We start from the raw sequence: 15,890 nt of genomic DNA, 5'->3' as shown, positions 1-15,890 counted from the left end.
ACCACTGCAAAGTCTAGGAAATCACTACTCAATGGGTTAAAATAAAAAGAGAGACCTGTGTTCGGGAAGAAAGGATAAGTTCTCTTTCTAGGTGGGATAAATCAATACTCGCTAAATTAAATTTGGAGAAGTCAATGCTCCTATTTGAGAGTTAAATTTAGTGTTTCTTCTTTTTTGTCAGTTCAGCATACTTTATAGTCCAGTCACAATCTGTGAAGAACCATTATCTTTAGACAATTATTTTCTCCCAGCTGGAGTTAATTGCTGCCCAGTATATTCCTACCTTGTTAATGTCACAAACAATATTCCAACTGGGCCACATTTTAGGCCAGTCCTGATTTAAGGTTGACACAGTAATGAAAACAATGACAGAACTGAAGATGATGAATAATTTCAAATAAATGACAATTGTTTTCAGAAGAACCTGCTTTTGGTATGTCTGTGTTGGCTGATTTCACCATTGACAGTTTTTTTCATTTTTTTTTAGATAATATAATTTATCTGATTTCTAGCTATGATTCAAACATGATATTCAAAACATCAATTTTTAAAACTAGATTTCATGAATTCTAACATCAGTTTTACTACCAGCTTTGCTGAATGGCTTTAAGCATGTGTCATTCCTGTACAAAATAATGGTAGGATAAATACCACAAAGAATTGAAATGCAAAATAATAAATTAAAGATAATTAAAACTGTTACAGAAATTTTTAAAGAAAATGTTTGTATTATCTGTATTCTGAACACAAAACAGATTAAATAATAGCAACTCAGTTCATATCCTCTGTTGCTCTTGGGAATTATTCCTGTATAAGTTAATGTCTTTGACCAATAAAACATGATTTAGCTGTCAAGATAAAGATTACATAAGAATGGACACTAGAAATAATAAAAAAGAACCTTATGATGATGATACAAAGTGCAAAATAAATAAAACTTACCATGATGCAGTATAGGAAGATGGAATTGAAGATTTTAAACTAATGAAGAATAACTTCAAATGTTCTTACTTTTTTAATGTCAGAAATGAAATACTCACTAGCAGAGACATTCAAGGAGTTTACTGTTCTCTCCAGCTGGTTTTCTGCTGTGCAAGTTAATGTAACATTCTCTTCAGGGGAAATGATAATTTTACTATAATACCTGCCATTGATATAAGGGGATTCCTCTGTCTGGAAAAGAAAGAAAAGATAAGGATTCAGAAATGGAAATAGATTAAAAACACGGGAAAGAGTAATGCTGAGTGAAACAAGACAGGTGTGGTGCTCCACAATGCTAGCTGGTGTTCAAGGGTCTATAATAGGTTGCAGATATGGATCATTTTAAGATTACACCTACAGGAGAGAGGAAAGTCTGTAGTAAACCCATAATTGGATTCCCGTTTTTGCTTCTATTGTAAATTCTAATAATCTTTTTTTAATTGATGCTCAGGTTATTTAATATTTTGCCATGATAGTACTGGTCTCAAAATAATTAATCATTAATCACCAATTTTCCCTTAATAAACTAATTAATTTAGTTCTCATTTGTAAATTATGACATTGTTCTTCACTACAGGGGTTAATTCCTTTATCTTAGACCATTATATCTAAGTACATATTTATATAGAATTTTACTCATAGAAAATCTGTTTTTTTCTCAATTTTCCCAAGCTAAATACAGAGGAGGGATTCTTTTCTTAGTTATTGGTAAATTTACTTGGTTGTTATGAAGTGTTAATGAGGACAATCACTGCATTTAATTCCTCCAAACATGAAACAATTTACTTTGATGTCTTCCCCAGGACTTGATTCCTAAGTCCAACATGACTAAAGCAAATATGTGCTTCCACTCTTTTCTCGATCATCTTATTTACACACTACACGTATTGGTCCCCATTTACTTTCTCTTCAACTACAATGTAAGGACCGTGAGAACAAGAGGTAGTTTCATGCTTAGGAATATTGTCTAGTTTCTCAATCAGGGGTGGGGCAGGGTTTTCAGAAGTTGTAAAGTAACAGATTCACCATGTGATTGTGGAAGGAACAAATAAAAGATTATGTGTATCAGCACAAACTTAAAACAGGAAAAATAACATATCACCTAGTGGGCCAAAACCAATTCTTCTCCTTGACAATGAAGAATGGCATTATTACTTTTATCCTCATAGTAAGTTCACCTGTTATTTTACCATTTTCCACTAGTATTTTTCATATGACTTTCTCACTGAGTCTTCTGGTTATTTTTATCTCTACAAAATATATTTACTCACTTCTAGGTTGGTCTTTCAAATGTTTACATCTTTTCACTCATCAAATATTTATTCTGTGGTTATTTTTCTGTTTTTTTATGCTAATATTACCAGTACCTATCAGTTTTTTTTCTTTAATTATTACTTAATTGAACAAAAGTGGGGAAAAAAGCAGAAAAGAGACAGTCATTTTTGATGCTAAAAAATTAACCTATACATTGTCAGCAATTCAGGTGGTTCAGGTTTTTTTTTCCTGAGTCAAGACAACTACATTTCTTTCCAGAGCCTCTTTGTCCTGCTTGCGCACATTCTCTTGTAAGACCCTTTGCAGCTAACCAAATCAGAAGTCATTTGCTTTGGGACCTTCCATACTTGGAGTTACGCAAATATATATGCATCACCCATAGATAAAAAGAGTCAAAATTCACCTTGCTCTGCAGAACCAAATTACATAATCTGGACCAGGGGTCCAACTTCCCTGGACAGAGAAAGAGTAGAAATTTTAACTTAGAACTAAATTGTAACTCTGCTTTTTGCATGCCTTCTCAAATTTCAGCTGGGTCTGAAGCTAGGGAGAAGGCAGCGCAGAAGATTCAGATAATCAGATGGCATCTCTGGGTGTTGCTGAAGAGTTTTTAATTGGCTGTACTGAGAAGAGGGACATGAAGACTGTTGTAGAGAAAATGGAATTAACAAATACCTCAGTAACCCAAGCAGACTGGCAATTTAATGGGATTACAGCTCTGAACCCCTAGTGACAGGTCAGATTCTCATTCTCTGTCTGTCTGTCTGTCTGTCAAAGTAAAGAGAAAATTGCTGGTACAGTCATAAGTTCTTAGCCCTTTACTATTACCAAAATGTCCTGACAAAGGCACAAATATTAAGCTTTTGTTTATGACGACTTTTATTCAGAAGGAAACAATCTCAACACCATATATTTAGCCTTACACACACCAGGCCATATGTTCAGAAACAGCAAATGTGTTCTTCATCACACTCCAGGGCCCAGTTTAAGAAGAAATATCTCTTAATATGCAAAAGTAAGCAAAGTAAGGGAGGCCACTTATACTCAGAGGTGTAAGTTTATGATGCGGAAAAGTGCATACCTTAATGTTCTAACCACCCACATTTCAGGAATTAATGACCATGGAACAGTACTGAATTTACATTCTTTTAAAAACAGATACTGACCACAACACCATGATTCTTTCTTTCTCCATGGCTCTGGGATTTAAAATTTCTCTTTGAGTTATATTCTTCTGTCTTTGGAAAAATTAAGAATTTAGGAAAAGGTTCCACTGAAAACATGCTGCAAATTTCACATTGGTAACAAGCTAGCTCATAGTTTAGGTATCTAAATAAAACACCACAGTGGGCCAAATGCAGCATATAACCAGAAGACAAATACTTGCTTGGTTTATGACACTTCCGCTACCAGTAATTGTCCACTGTATAGCTGGCTTCGGAAATCCTTCCACATGGCAGATTACTGTTTTAGACAGTCCATTGGGATCAGTTTTCTTTGTCATTTTGATTTGAGGTTTTCCTAAAGTATTATTAAAATTAAAATAAGATGTTGAACTAAGGTCATAAAAGTAACCAGATAGCAAATTCTCAAAGAAAACTCTAAATGAGTGTTCAAGTATTTTCTTACCTTCTACAATGAGAGTCAATGACTCTCTTTTCTTCAGTCCTTCCACCTCTTGCAGGGCAGTTTCGCAGACATAGTTCCCAGCATCCTGATAGTGGAGACTAGAAAATGATGGGCTAGATTTAAGCCTGGTGTTATCCTGATTAAATAAAAAGTTAATTACTTCACATGGCACAATAGTAACTCTCAATGTATTTATTAGAAAATAATTAAGCCTAAAATTATTCTCCTGGGTCTACTGAAAATGCAAGCTTCTTTTTCTTAATCTCAGGAGCTTTTGACAACATATTTCGTTTTTCCTTTGTAGTTCTTGAATTAGACATTATTTCAGACTCTTCTGTTTATGGAATTTATAATTCAGAGCAAGTTCATAAATTTCTGAGACCCGGTTTCCTTATTTGTAAAATCAGGTAATAATCATATTGAATTGTTATGAGGACTTTGTATAAACAATATAATGTGTTTACACTAAGGAAAGTCCTCAGTTCATGGTAACTATCCTTGAAGTAAATGTAGACGAACTAGGAAAGACAGGCTTTGAAGACTTGTGCTACATAATCAATGATGGGTAGAGATTTCTGAACATTATTTTATAGGATACAGTTATCAAACAGGGACTCCATTACAGGGTTGTGACAATTATGACAAAATGTTTTTTAAGAAACCATTAATAACAACTCACTATCCTGATTTCAATGAACAAAGAAATATAATATTTAATTTAAAAAAGTCACTTGATATATAGAAAATAAGGCCACTTTACCAGGAATTGAAATGCTCATAAGCAGACAACTAAATACAATCCTAAGATTATGTAGTCTTATTCCACTATGAACTTTTTTCTTCTCCCATTAACTAATCAATGGCCTGATATATTGATCAGCACCACTGATACTAGGTATTCAATTGACAACAGTGACTGCAGTTGATATAGAAATGTTCAGTCAAGTGAACTAGTTTCTTTAGTTCTGTAGTAAAACACACTGTGAGTGTTCATAATGTTACTGAGTAGTCTAGTTGCCTAGAACTTGTCTAGCCCTTTGACCACCAACTACTATAAATATATCATGTTACATATCAGTCTATGGAGTAACACTTTAATTATCTTAGTGAACAAGAATTTGTGATAAGACTGTGGTTAAAAATAAGTTCAATAAGAAAGGAAGAGTCAGAGAACAAGTAACAGAAGACCTAGCATTAAATGAAATCAAAGAATAATACAAAATAATTTATATCTTCACCACGAAGAAATTCTAGCAATACATTTCTCCACAATTGTTTATAAAGAAAATACTTGTGAACCCCTATTTCAAATGTTTTGTATGTGTTTTGTCAACACATTACTGGTTAAACGATCCTGTTATATGCCACGTTCTAGAGGTAAATGCATTGAGTGTTTAGGTATACTAGGCAAGGATTGAGTGGAGGGATCACAGTTAAAACAATTGCCTTTGGTGATAACCTTGTTTCAGATCACAAATTACCAATCCTATTTTCTCACTCCAAAAATATAGCAACAGTTAGGTCCAGGTAATGACCTACATTTCAGACAATTAAAAAAAAAACAAAACAGAAGCACTCGCTCAGGAAGTATTGACTAAGCTCTTATTATGCCCCAGGTATCCTACTATGGCTTAAAGGTGAAAAGAAAGATGCTCCTCCCAAGAAATACTAATTCAGTAGAACCCGTATTCAGACACTTAAGATTAGATTCAGCACAGTATTTATACTCAGTAAGGACTCAGCTCGCATTTCTACTCTATCACTTATGAACTTTCTGATTTCTGTCACCTCAACCTCTTTATGAATAATGTGAGGAAATAATAAATGTTCTGCATATTTTACAGGATTGTTTTAACTGTCGTGTGAGAATAATGTGGGTTAAAACACATCATAAATCGCTAAGCTCTAAAAAATGTAGATGTGTATGTGTGTGTGTGTCCGAGCTTGTATATATGTGTATAATTACTTAGCATACACACATAATTAAATGAATGTCCCCAAGCTAAGATTCAGGCATCAATTATAGATGCCATACCATTGTCGAGTACCTCTAAAATTTTATTGACATGATTTGTATTATTATATATAGAGAAAGAGAGTATGAGTGTGGATGTATAAAAACATTATCTGTGAATATACATATTTGAATATTGCATAAAATGCAAAAGAAGCCTAAGAAGGACTCAGTTCAAACAGCAGGATATTACCAAGGAACATTGCTTACTTTCATCCACACCACGGTTGCGTTCCTACTAGCAGATATCGTGCATGACACGGGCAGGGCATCTCCAATCTGCTTGGTCACCTCCCCACTTGGGTTTAAGGACAAATCCAAATCTGTGAAGCAGAAAATCTGCTTAAAATGCAAACCCCAGGAAAGCAAGTTGGTCAAAATATTTTGGAGAAGAAACAATGAAAAAAAATCCCTCTAACTGCACTTGAAATTTCAGAATTGATTTATGTGACTGACATAACCGACCTATAGCATAATCAGTCGTTTTTCAAGCAAGCTTTGTGACCAGTGTAGACAAGTGAATGGTCAATCTAATTGATTATGCATTTATTTGCAGTTAATATGAATGATGTTTTCACTGCACATAAGTATTCCCCTGGGGTCTATCATCTTAAGAAAAAAATTTTTTTAATCACTTCTGGAAGAAAATAAAGAACAAAGGTGATAGATAAATATTATAAAAAGAATGGATAAAACATACCATGGGAAAATCAAGTACATTTAGCCAGCAGGCAATAAACTGAAAAACCATGAGGTAGTCTATGTAGAGTCTTCAGAGAGAATTTACTATGGTAGTTAAATATTTTTAAAAAATGATATTCCTTTTCTCATGAGGTTGAAATTTTAAACAATATCTGTTGTAGCATACAATGTTAGCAATATCATCTTTAAAGATAGACTATATACATATCTAAGGAGGTATAATCTTTTAGATGGAAAGCAATTTCTATAAAAATCTTACTGTCATAGTATAATCTATATGAGGAAAATCCAATTCAATATAATACATATTTACTGTACAGCTGCTATGTTCTAAACACTGATGGGAGATAGAGATGAATAATGAACTTACAATTTATGAGTACAATTTTTGAAGTAGAGGTAATATGTACTCACTTACGCAACTATAATACACAGTAGCATGAAATCAGCACCAGGCAGCAAATGTATTGTGAATTAGGGGCTCAATATTTTTTGAAAAACTAAAGGAAGGGCTACAAACAGAGGTAGAAGCAAAGACTTATGTGAGTATAGGAACCAGAGTCAAACTGGGTTTCAAAGCAGTAATAGAGGTTTCGTATGGGAGGAAGTATGTTTGTGGCCCTGGTGTTTGAGAAGGGCTTTGGGAAGTGGAGATAGAGGAAAAACTTCTGCCACATAAGCAAAGGCAAAGAGGTGAGAGAGCTAGGCAGATTTCACAATGGTGAGTAATTTGGTTACAATGCAGGGATGGTTACAACACATGAAAGACAAATTAATTGAGGCCAGGCTGTAAAGGACTGTGCTTCCAGTTCTCAGAGTTGGGACTTTATTCTATAGCAGTGGGAATTTGCTATTGCACCCTGTGCTTCTCCTTGGTTTTACATGTTTTAATTGCAATTTGTTGATTGCTTGAAAATCTTTTTTCAATACTTGTTTCTCCTGCTATGCTGTAAGCACCATGAGGGTAGGGACAATGACTTGAGTTGTCACTGTTTCCATAGTGTCTGCCACATGGTAGGCTCTCAAAATCTTGTTGAATGAATCAAGAAGAAGAGAAGAAGCATGCTTTCTCATTTTCTCATTAGTATTAAAATATGCATTATTGCATAGAAAAGTGGAGCTTCCTCATAATATTTTGACAATTTTATTAAAATGAAAATTCTATTTAGGGTGAGTTAGAGGTTTCTTTTTGCTGGATAGTTAACTTGCCAGTGATAAGACATTTTAAAGAGTGATAATGGGCTTTGGAAGTCCTGATGAAGAATCTATATATACATGAATGGGCAGAGGAGTAGTAGATATTTCATCAGCAACCATGGATCTGCGGCTTGAATTCCTGATGAGAGGTCTGTTCTACAGACGCATCAGTATGGGGTGGTGCTTCTCTACTGACACTCCCTCTAGTCATCAATGGCAAGAAAACAAATCTTGTTTTTGGAAAAAAAACAAGCAATCAAGGATGAATAGGCAAAAATAGGATTTTTTTTTATGTTTTCATTTCATGTAACTTAGAGTAAAATCTTGATTTATTTGTAATATTTTTTTCAGCTTTGAAGAAGCTATATAGGACTTAAAACCTAATGTTAACAGTCTACCTGCCAAAACTAAGAAGCATTGAAATCCAGTTGAATGCACTGAACTCCAATGAAAATGTTACATTTTTTGTTTAATTTTTTTTTCTTATCACAGCTGATCATGGAGATCCTATGTAGCTGCAGCCAAGTCTTTTGCTCCATCAGTCTGTTACCTATCCCTCCCTGCTTGGTCTATAAGTGCTACAAACCAGAGCCCTCTCCTTTTAGAGTCCTGAGTAGCTAACATCTCTTAAACACAAACATACCATCTCTTGATGATTGGTTATTGACCCAAAGATCTCATGAATGATGATATCAGAGAGTTATTCCATGGGCAATTCTACATACTGGTTACAGCCCTCACTTCACTTTTTCACCCCATGGAACAGGCTAGATAAATGGGCCCATGACCAACTAGTCCTCAGAGAAATGGAGCACTGCTGTTATCCCGAAAGGTCACTGCTTTCTGTTTAAACAGTCCCTGGTGGCAGACATACTCAGATCTGTGCAACATGAATATGGAGCAAACAGAGAAATGGACTGGCTGTGAATATTTCTTAACAGTACACTGTTTTTATTGGGCCTCTTTAGGGTGTACTTCCAACATCAGACACTCAAAGGGAACCATCTGGTTACACTATTCTCTAATATTCCTCCTGTATCTCCCTCAAAGTTTTAGCTCCTATCCTACATGTTTCCCAAGCATTATGGGTAGAGTGAACAATTTAGAAATGTTTTCTCAGAACGATTTCTAAAGTATCTTTCAATTTTAAACAAAGAAACCCCTCATACTCAATGGGATGGTAGTGGATCATGACTAGAGAAAACCTTATTTATATGATAGTGCTGTTGAGTGCAAAAGATGTATTAGAAAGTTTGCTCTATACTTCCAGCAAGACTGGCATTTGCCCCAAGCACTCTGTGAAGTCTAGCGTCACCAGAGAGCAGTTCAAATTAGATCTCAATTTTCATGCTGCATCAAGTATAGCAAAAACATAGACTGTCAGGAATTACCAAATAAAGAAAACAAGTAAAGTGTCTGTTTTCCATGTATTTCTTTTTCTATCACACTAGAGTAAATATAACTTTTGAAGTACCTGGAAATCAAAAGCAAGTGACAAGTTAACAAAGCAAGGTATTTTAGGGTGATTTTGAAGAGGCTTTGTTTCTAAAAATTTTCTATCTTACCCCAAAGAAGCCAATGAATGGCTTTTAGTAGTCTCTATCTCCTCTTCTAAAGGTAGAGTCTACATTAACTTTGTGTTGCCTGAGTTTGGGTGTTAATATTATTCTGTAATTTTAAGAAAGATACTTAATCTGTACTTTTATGTGCCAAATGCACATATCTAAATACTTCCTTAAAAGATAAAATGAGTTATGTCTTTAATATCCATGTATACATTTTCTTAATATCTCTAACAGAAGGCATTTTTGTTTAAACAGTCCCTGGTGGCAGACATACTCAGATATATGCAACATGAATATGGAGCAAAAAGAGAAATGGTTTTTTTTTAAAAGACAGACATTTACCACTGTCAAAGTTGCAAGATTTTAATATTGCAGTGCAAATCAGGACCAAAGTTGAGCTTGTTTTTCTGCCCTTCAATAAGCCCAATAAAACCACGTTATTTAAGAAAAACAGAGCTGCCATTTATTGGAAAAGGTAGCCAACTTAGACTATTAGAGGTATCTGAAGTGAAGTTGGTTTGAAGAATAAGGGGACTTACAATGAACTGTGATGGCTGTTGAAGCAATCATGCTTTTTGTGTCGATCAGGGAGCATTTGTAGTCTCCTGTTGCATTGCGCCTCACATCTGTCAACGTGTAAGTATTTGAGCTTCTTATTCCTTCGGGCTGTCCCTTTTGATAGGGGGAAAATGGCAAGATTATTATAATTGGTAGCTATAATAAGAACAGTTATACTTCTTGATGAAAATAACATTTTCTCAAATAAGAAAAAAGGGGAATGTATTTCTTTGCTTAGACATATGAGAGTACAGTTTGTATTATCTGATTCCTGGAAAAATGGCTGATATCGAGAGGCTAATTTCCATTGTATTGATGACAGCTATTTTATTGGTAGCATGGACTGTGTTTTATTTTTTTAATTTCCAATATTTTATTTTTATATTTATGACATGCTGATTTGACAGGAAGATTGAAGGCAACTTAAAAGAAAACATGCCATATATCCAAATAAAAAGGAGAGAAAGAAAGGTAGGAAGGAAGGGAATTAGGAAGGAAATAAAGGGAGCAAGTAAGAGAGGAGAAACATTAATAGTTCCAAATTTCTATTTGCATCAAAAACAAAACCAGTATGCCAGTTTATCAGAAGAAACAAAGTGTCTGTCAATACCGAAGTCTAAAAAAAAGTACTTATACTAGTCTCTGAGCAATGTAATGGGTGATAGTCTTGAACATGACAAAGTAATGTAACAGGTGACATAAACATATCCCTGCAGTAAATGCATATAGAGTGGTACATGGCTTCTCTCAATGAAAGGTTATGCCAAAGAGAAACTCAGGAAGAGCTGTGGGAGAGCAAACAAGTGTCCTCAGAGGGGCTCTCTCCTAGTCGGGCTGCATGTCACTATGACATGTAGAACTCAGAAGAATGTCCTAATTTATACCCCATATGTATCATTTCCTTCAGCTATGATGCTGATAAAGACTATATACAATGGCAAGATATAGCCCCCAGCTTTAGTCTGAGAAGCTAAGTATAATCTGCAACCGAACAGTTCCTACTTCAGAGGTTCTCAGGTGTGTTCAGGAATGTGCTATCGGTAGGTTTTGAATCTGCATCAGAGCATTTGCTGCCATGAATCTCCATTTACAGTATATGTCTCTAAAGAGCAGATTCTTATAGTTTATTTGGATAATGAAATGTTGAGGTTTTTTAATTATGGTTTCCTGTGGTTGGACTTTTTTCCTCGAAATCTCTTAACACTGACAGAAAAGACAAGAACACTGGCAGATGCTGGAAAAGCTTTCAAAGGACATTCTGCAAGTGTCCCTTGTCCCCAAGAAAAACATCCTTTTTTACTTAAGCTGTCCAAGTACATTGAACCCCTAATGTCAGCTTCCAAACAACAGGACAAAATGAGAGTAGTCTAGCTCAAGTAATAATCCTTAATAATCCTTAAGCACTTACTGGTAGGTAGAACAAAAACTCCTTAGGAGGAGGGTTTCCATTTCCCAAGCATTTCAAAGTAATGTTGTCTCCTTCTTTGATGGCACTTTTTGGTGGCAGCACTTGTATTGTTACCTGCTCTGTAGGATCTGCAAGAGTCACAGAAACAAGTTAACCATTTTTGTTAAGTACCGAATTACTCTGTACATACAATGTAAATAACTAAATTATACACAATTTTCTCAAGAAGCTAGTAATGGTAATTACTTAAATGTATCTTTTCATAGAAGGATTAAAGTTAATAGCTATTTGCTACACCAAGCACTAATCTTGGTTAGTGAAAACTACAAAGAACCCCTGTTATATAAAACTCAATTTCTTCTTAGCAAAATGTCTTTAACTGAGGTAGGAATGACCATAATTATTTTATGGGTAAAAGACGGGTAGGAAAAATCTCACTATATGATTTTATTATAAGGACATTTAACTATATTATACGAATCTTACAGTTTGGAAAGACTGGATCAGCTAGCAAAGTAGCTAAAGCTATTAGGCACCGCTTCGCTCACATTGCATAATACCTTATATTAAATAAAAAGCTACATGAGCTAAATAACACCAGCAAGATTTTGGGCAAGCAGGAGAGTAGATCTGCTTTTAAAAAGATGAATCCTGTGGACTGAGGGAGAGCTTAACACAATCAATGGGACTATAAGTATACTGTAATTCTGTTCTGTTCAGTGGAGCCAAGATGCAACTTTCATTCTATTTCAGTCAATTTTCTGGAGAAAATAGGGCCAAAAGGTATTTTTTTAGTGAGGCTACTGCTCAATAGTAGAATGCTAAAGAAATTAAAGGCTGAAGACAGTGGACCACATCTAGCCAATACAAAATAGAAGGAGATAGTGTTGGTGGTTATAAATCACCTATTTTTAAACTTATCGACTTGTTTTATAGCTGGATAATACAATAAACAATGAATTTCAAAATCATATAATGCAAAAATTTATTGTAGAGAACCTTTCCACAAGGGTTGATACCACTGAGGAATTTGTCTATATTTCCAAACTAGTAGCACTAAAAATTATCTCTGAAGGCTGATTTTGCTATTAGCTAATAATAAGACAAATAAGTGATAGATTTGGAGGCTTTGTTCTATCTCTTGCAGTCATTAAAGTGCAGGAAAAAAATCAGAGATGTCGTTATCGATGCTACTTTGCCTTTTCTTCATGCTTGGCATCTCTAAATATTTGCTCAGAATGTTCTGACGCTGAACTATGATTGGTTTAATACACTTGTTAGTTATTCTGGATGTGCTTGAGGTAGATCCCTAATCAGAGGTTCCTGGTAAACATAGAACGTAAATTTAAGTTTGAGTTTGGTCCCCTACTGACCTTCCATTGCCAGGCCTCCCTCACTCTTTTAGATGGCCCTTCTCTGACTAGTTTTGGCCCGTTGCTCGTCACTGGGGCACATCCCCAATAAGGCTGACACCACAACAGCTCTGGATCACAAAGGGTCTGACTGCCTGCTCCATGTTCCCTTTTCCACACCTCTGCTTTCTATTAGAGGGAAGAAGAACTAACCTGAGACCAGAAGGTTAATGTAACACATTTTATTTTTCACAGTAATTTTCTCGATGTCCACTAACATGTCTCAAACAAAACTAATGATCACTTCCATTCCCTTTGCCCCTGACTTTGAAGTTTGCTCTGTCTTTCTGCCAGGTCCTCAGGCTTTCTCCTTTGTCTTCCCTTATCGACTTAATCACCCCGTCTTAATGATTTAGTACTTACTGTACTTGGCATGTGATTCTCCCCTTCTCTTCCACTAACACTTCCCTAATCCAGGCTCAAATTAACCTTCATTGAAAACACTACCATCAAACTTCATTCAGTCTCTCACCTCGAAACTTTCTACTCCTTCATATACAGGGGTGGGCAAAAGTAGGCTTACAGTTGTGAGGACCTGAAACAGTTTATTCTTGTATTATTACTTATCAATTATTGTATTTTCCATACAAACTATTGTAAACCTGTTTTTTCCCACCCCTGTACGCTTCCTCTAAATCAGTTTTAAAGTAGTGCTTTGATTATTACAATGATATTCAAAACCCTCACATTCCCAATATGTAAGAGTGAAATAAATATTTCTTGACCTGGCTTCTATTTTTCATCTCACAACTCTGTATATACCCCTTCAAAATAAACAAGAGTCTACTCAATTTGTCTTTCTCCCATCTTTTCTTTTATCCTTCTGTCCAGTCATTTATTCATTTGTTAGCTAATATTTATTTTCTGCAGGTATTAAATGCTAGAGTTATAAAGGTGAAAGCAGCACAGTCCCTGCCTTCAATGAACTTTCACATTTTGATCACACCATACTTAACATTTAAGACAATAATAATGTAAAAACTGCATATGATGTAAGCACAGTGACCACTGGTAGCTTAGATGCATGATACTGGAAATCTTCTAGTAGGAATTGACTCTGGATCTGGGTTTTGAGGATTAAGTAGGTGTTTGCCAGGTGCTAAAGTGGGGTAGTAAAACATATAGTTAGGCATGTAAGTGGCATTTTATAGGAAGTATCTGGAAAACAGAATAGACTGTGGTAGGTACAGTGAAGTAATGAAGTTTGAGACAGTGCCGGACTGTGTCTACAGGAGACTCAAGGCATGTTGAAATCGGTCAGGACTGTGAAGATCAAGCTCAGAGATCTAAGGTGTCATTACAGAATTTTACTCATAGCCATGACATAGTCACATTTGTGTTTTAGAGAGATATTTCTGACAGCAGCTTGGGGGATAGTTTGGGGTATGTAAATAAGAGGAACACTAGTTAGAATACTGTCACAGAAATACAGGCCATGAGGAATGATGGTATGTATAACCTTATGCGGTGTCAGAAGGCAGAAATGAGATAAACACAAAGATTAAAGAACTAGATCCTATAACAATTCTTTACTGACTAAATAGGGTAAGGAAGGAGTGAACTAGGTCAACTTTCTCAAGATGACTTTATCAAATTCCTTTTTCTTAGATGTGCTCTGTGTCCTTTCCTTTAGCTGCCTCCTTCTCTGATGTCAGCCTGGAGTAGTGCTTCTCCATGTGTGGTCCTTAGATCAGCAGCATTAGTATCACCAGAGAATTTGCTATAAATACAAAGTGCTGGGCTCCTACCAGCACCCAATGGATGAGAAGCTAGAGCAAGGCCCAGCAGTCTGTGTACCGACAAGTTTTTCAGGTGATGTTGTTACCAGAGTTTGACAATCACTGTCTTTGAGCACCTGAGCTTTTAGGGACTGTTCGCCAAGTTCCAGTGGCACTTAGACCGGTTGCATTGACAATGTCTTTCTGAAATAGGTGTCTTAGTTCTCTATTGAAGTAGCAAATCCTTAAGTGTCAGAACTATATCTCAGATACTTTTGTGTCTTCTCCAAGAAGCCCAGTACTGCATACACTGTGCTTTCTCAAAAGCCATGCCAAATGCGTCCCATACAGCCAGTCGCAGGAAAATAATTTCCTTCAGTAAGGACAAGGACTTTTCTGCCTACCCAACTCCCCATGCCTGATACTCACATACACTTCTGTTCTTTCTTAAGCCAGTTTCCCATTCTTTATTACTCATCATGATGTTCTTTCCTATCTTGTACTCCTGCACTAATACCAAGATAGTTTATTTCCAATCGAATATTTTTGAACAGACAGAATTCTTCCTTCACTCACAGAAATAATAGATGGTTTTTAGATAAGCTGTACATGATGAAATCCTCTCAGTCCTTGCTTTTAAATCAAGTTGAAATGGATTGCAAAGTTAAAGGCAAAAAGACTCTTTATTATTAGGGCAAGTGGAATTTCAGTTTTGTTCTTATATAAGATTCTATACTTTATGGAACCAAAATAGAAATGTATGTGGGTAAAACTCTCTGAAAGCTCAACTGGAATTTATACCTTTCCTCAAGAATAGATACAGAAGAGCAAGGTTATTCTACAACTTATGGCAGTATTATAAAATGTTTTGATGCATATAAAAATAATAAAATTATTTCTTGCCTTTTTCTAAAAAGATATCACTATGATACCCTTACCTAAATAATTAATAATGATCATTTTGTAATATGACAATAGTACTTAATAATGAGCATTTATGTTATATAGTGTGCTATATTAGAACTGTGATTTCACTTAATCTCCAGAATTCCACTATGAATTAAGTATTAATATTACATTTTTCCCATTTTGAGATAAGAAAAGTGAGACCTAGAGTATTTAAGCTACTCTTCTAGAAACACACAGTAATTGGCACTGCGGGGACTGGAATGCCAGCATGTTTGCTCTTAATCATTAGAATATCTTGGCACCTCTCTTACAGGAAAGAGCACAGCATTGGGGAAAAGGGTTCTAACCTAGTTTCTACAGCTAATTTACAAGTTTTGGGGCCTCACTTTATTGCCAAGTAAAATAACTGAGTTAGACCAGATGATCAGGAAGTTTCCTTTGTAGCCTACTATTCTGTTTCAAATTTATGAAATAAAGTTAACCAAAACATCTTGGAATACAACATCCTATTTAACTTATGCA

At 35.3% G+C, this 15,890-nt stretch overlaps 1 protein-coding gene across 2 annotated transcripts in view; it reads right to left on the bottom strand.

The window, feature by feature from the left end:
* Nucleotides 1–15,890, bottom strand: part of ALCAM (activated leukocyte cell adhesion molecule) — a 210,949-nt gene that overhangs the window by 25,975 nt on the left and 169,084 nt on the right. Inside the window, exons 7-12 of one of the 2 annotated variants that reach the window (XM_090276283.1) lie at nucleotides 11,330–11,457; nucleotides 9,903–10,035; nucleotides 6,110–6,222; nucleotides 3,886–4,021; nucleotides 3,644–3,777; nucleotides 1,041–1,173 (exon numbers count right to left, since the gene is read on the bottom strand). In XM_090276283.1, the coding sequence (XP_090132409.1) occupies nucleotides 1,041–1,173; nucleotides 3,644–3,777; nucleotides 3,886–4,021; nucleotides 6,110–6,222; nucleotides 9,903–10,035; nucleotides 11,330–11,457 (777 nt within the window). Of the gene's footprint in view, nucleotides 1–1,040; nucleotides 1,174–3,562; nucleotides 3,778–3,885; nucleotides 4,022–6,109; nucleotides 6,223–9,902; nucleotides 10,036–11,329; nucleotides 11,458–15,890 lie in introns of those variants that run through there. The other variant, XM_090276275.1, reaches the window with a different exon arrangement.

This window comes from Furipterus horrens, unplaced genomic scaffold (assembly GCF_987537825.1).
Source record: "Furipterus horrens unplaced genomic scaffold, mFurHor1.1.pri manual_scaffold_1, whole genome shotgun sequence".
Lineage (NCBI taxonomy): Eukaryota > Metazoa > Chordata > Mammalia > Chiroptera > Furipteridae > Furipterus > Furipterus horrens.
Note: the sequence above shows the minus strand (reverse complement) of the source record. Positions and strands in the feature narration are given on the sequence as shown.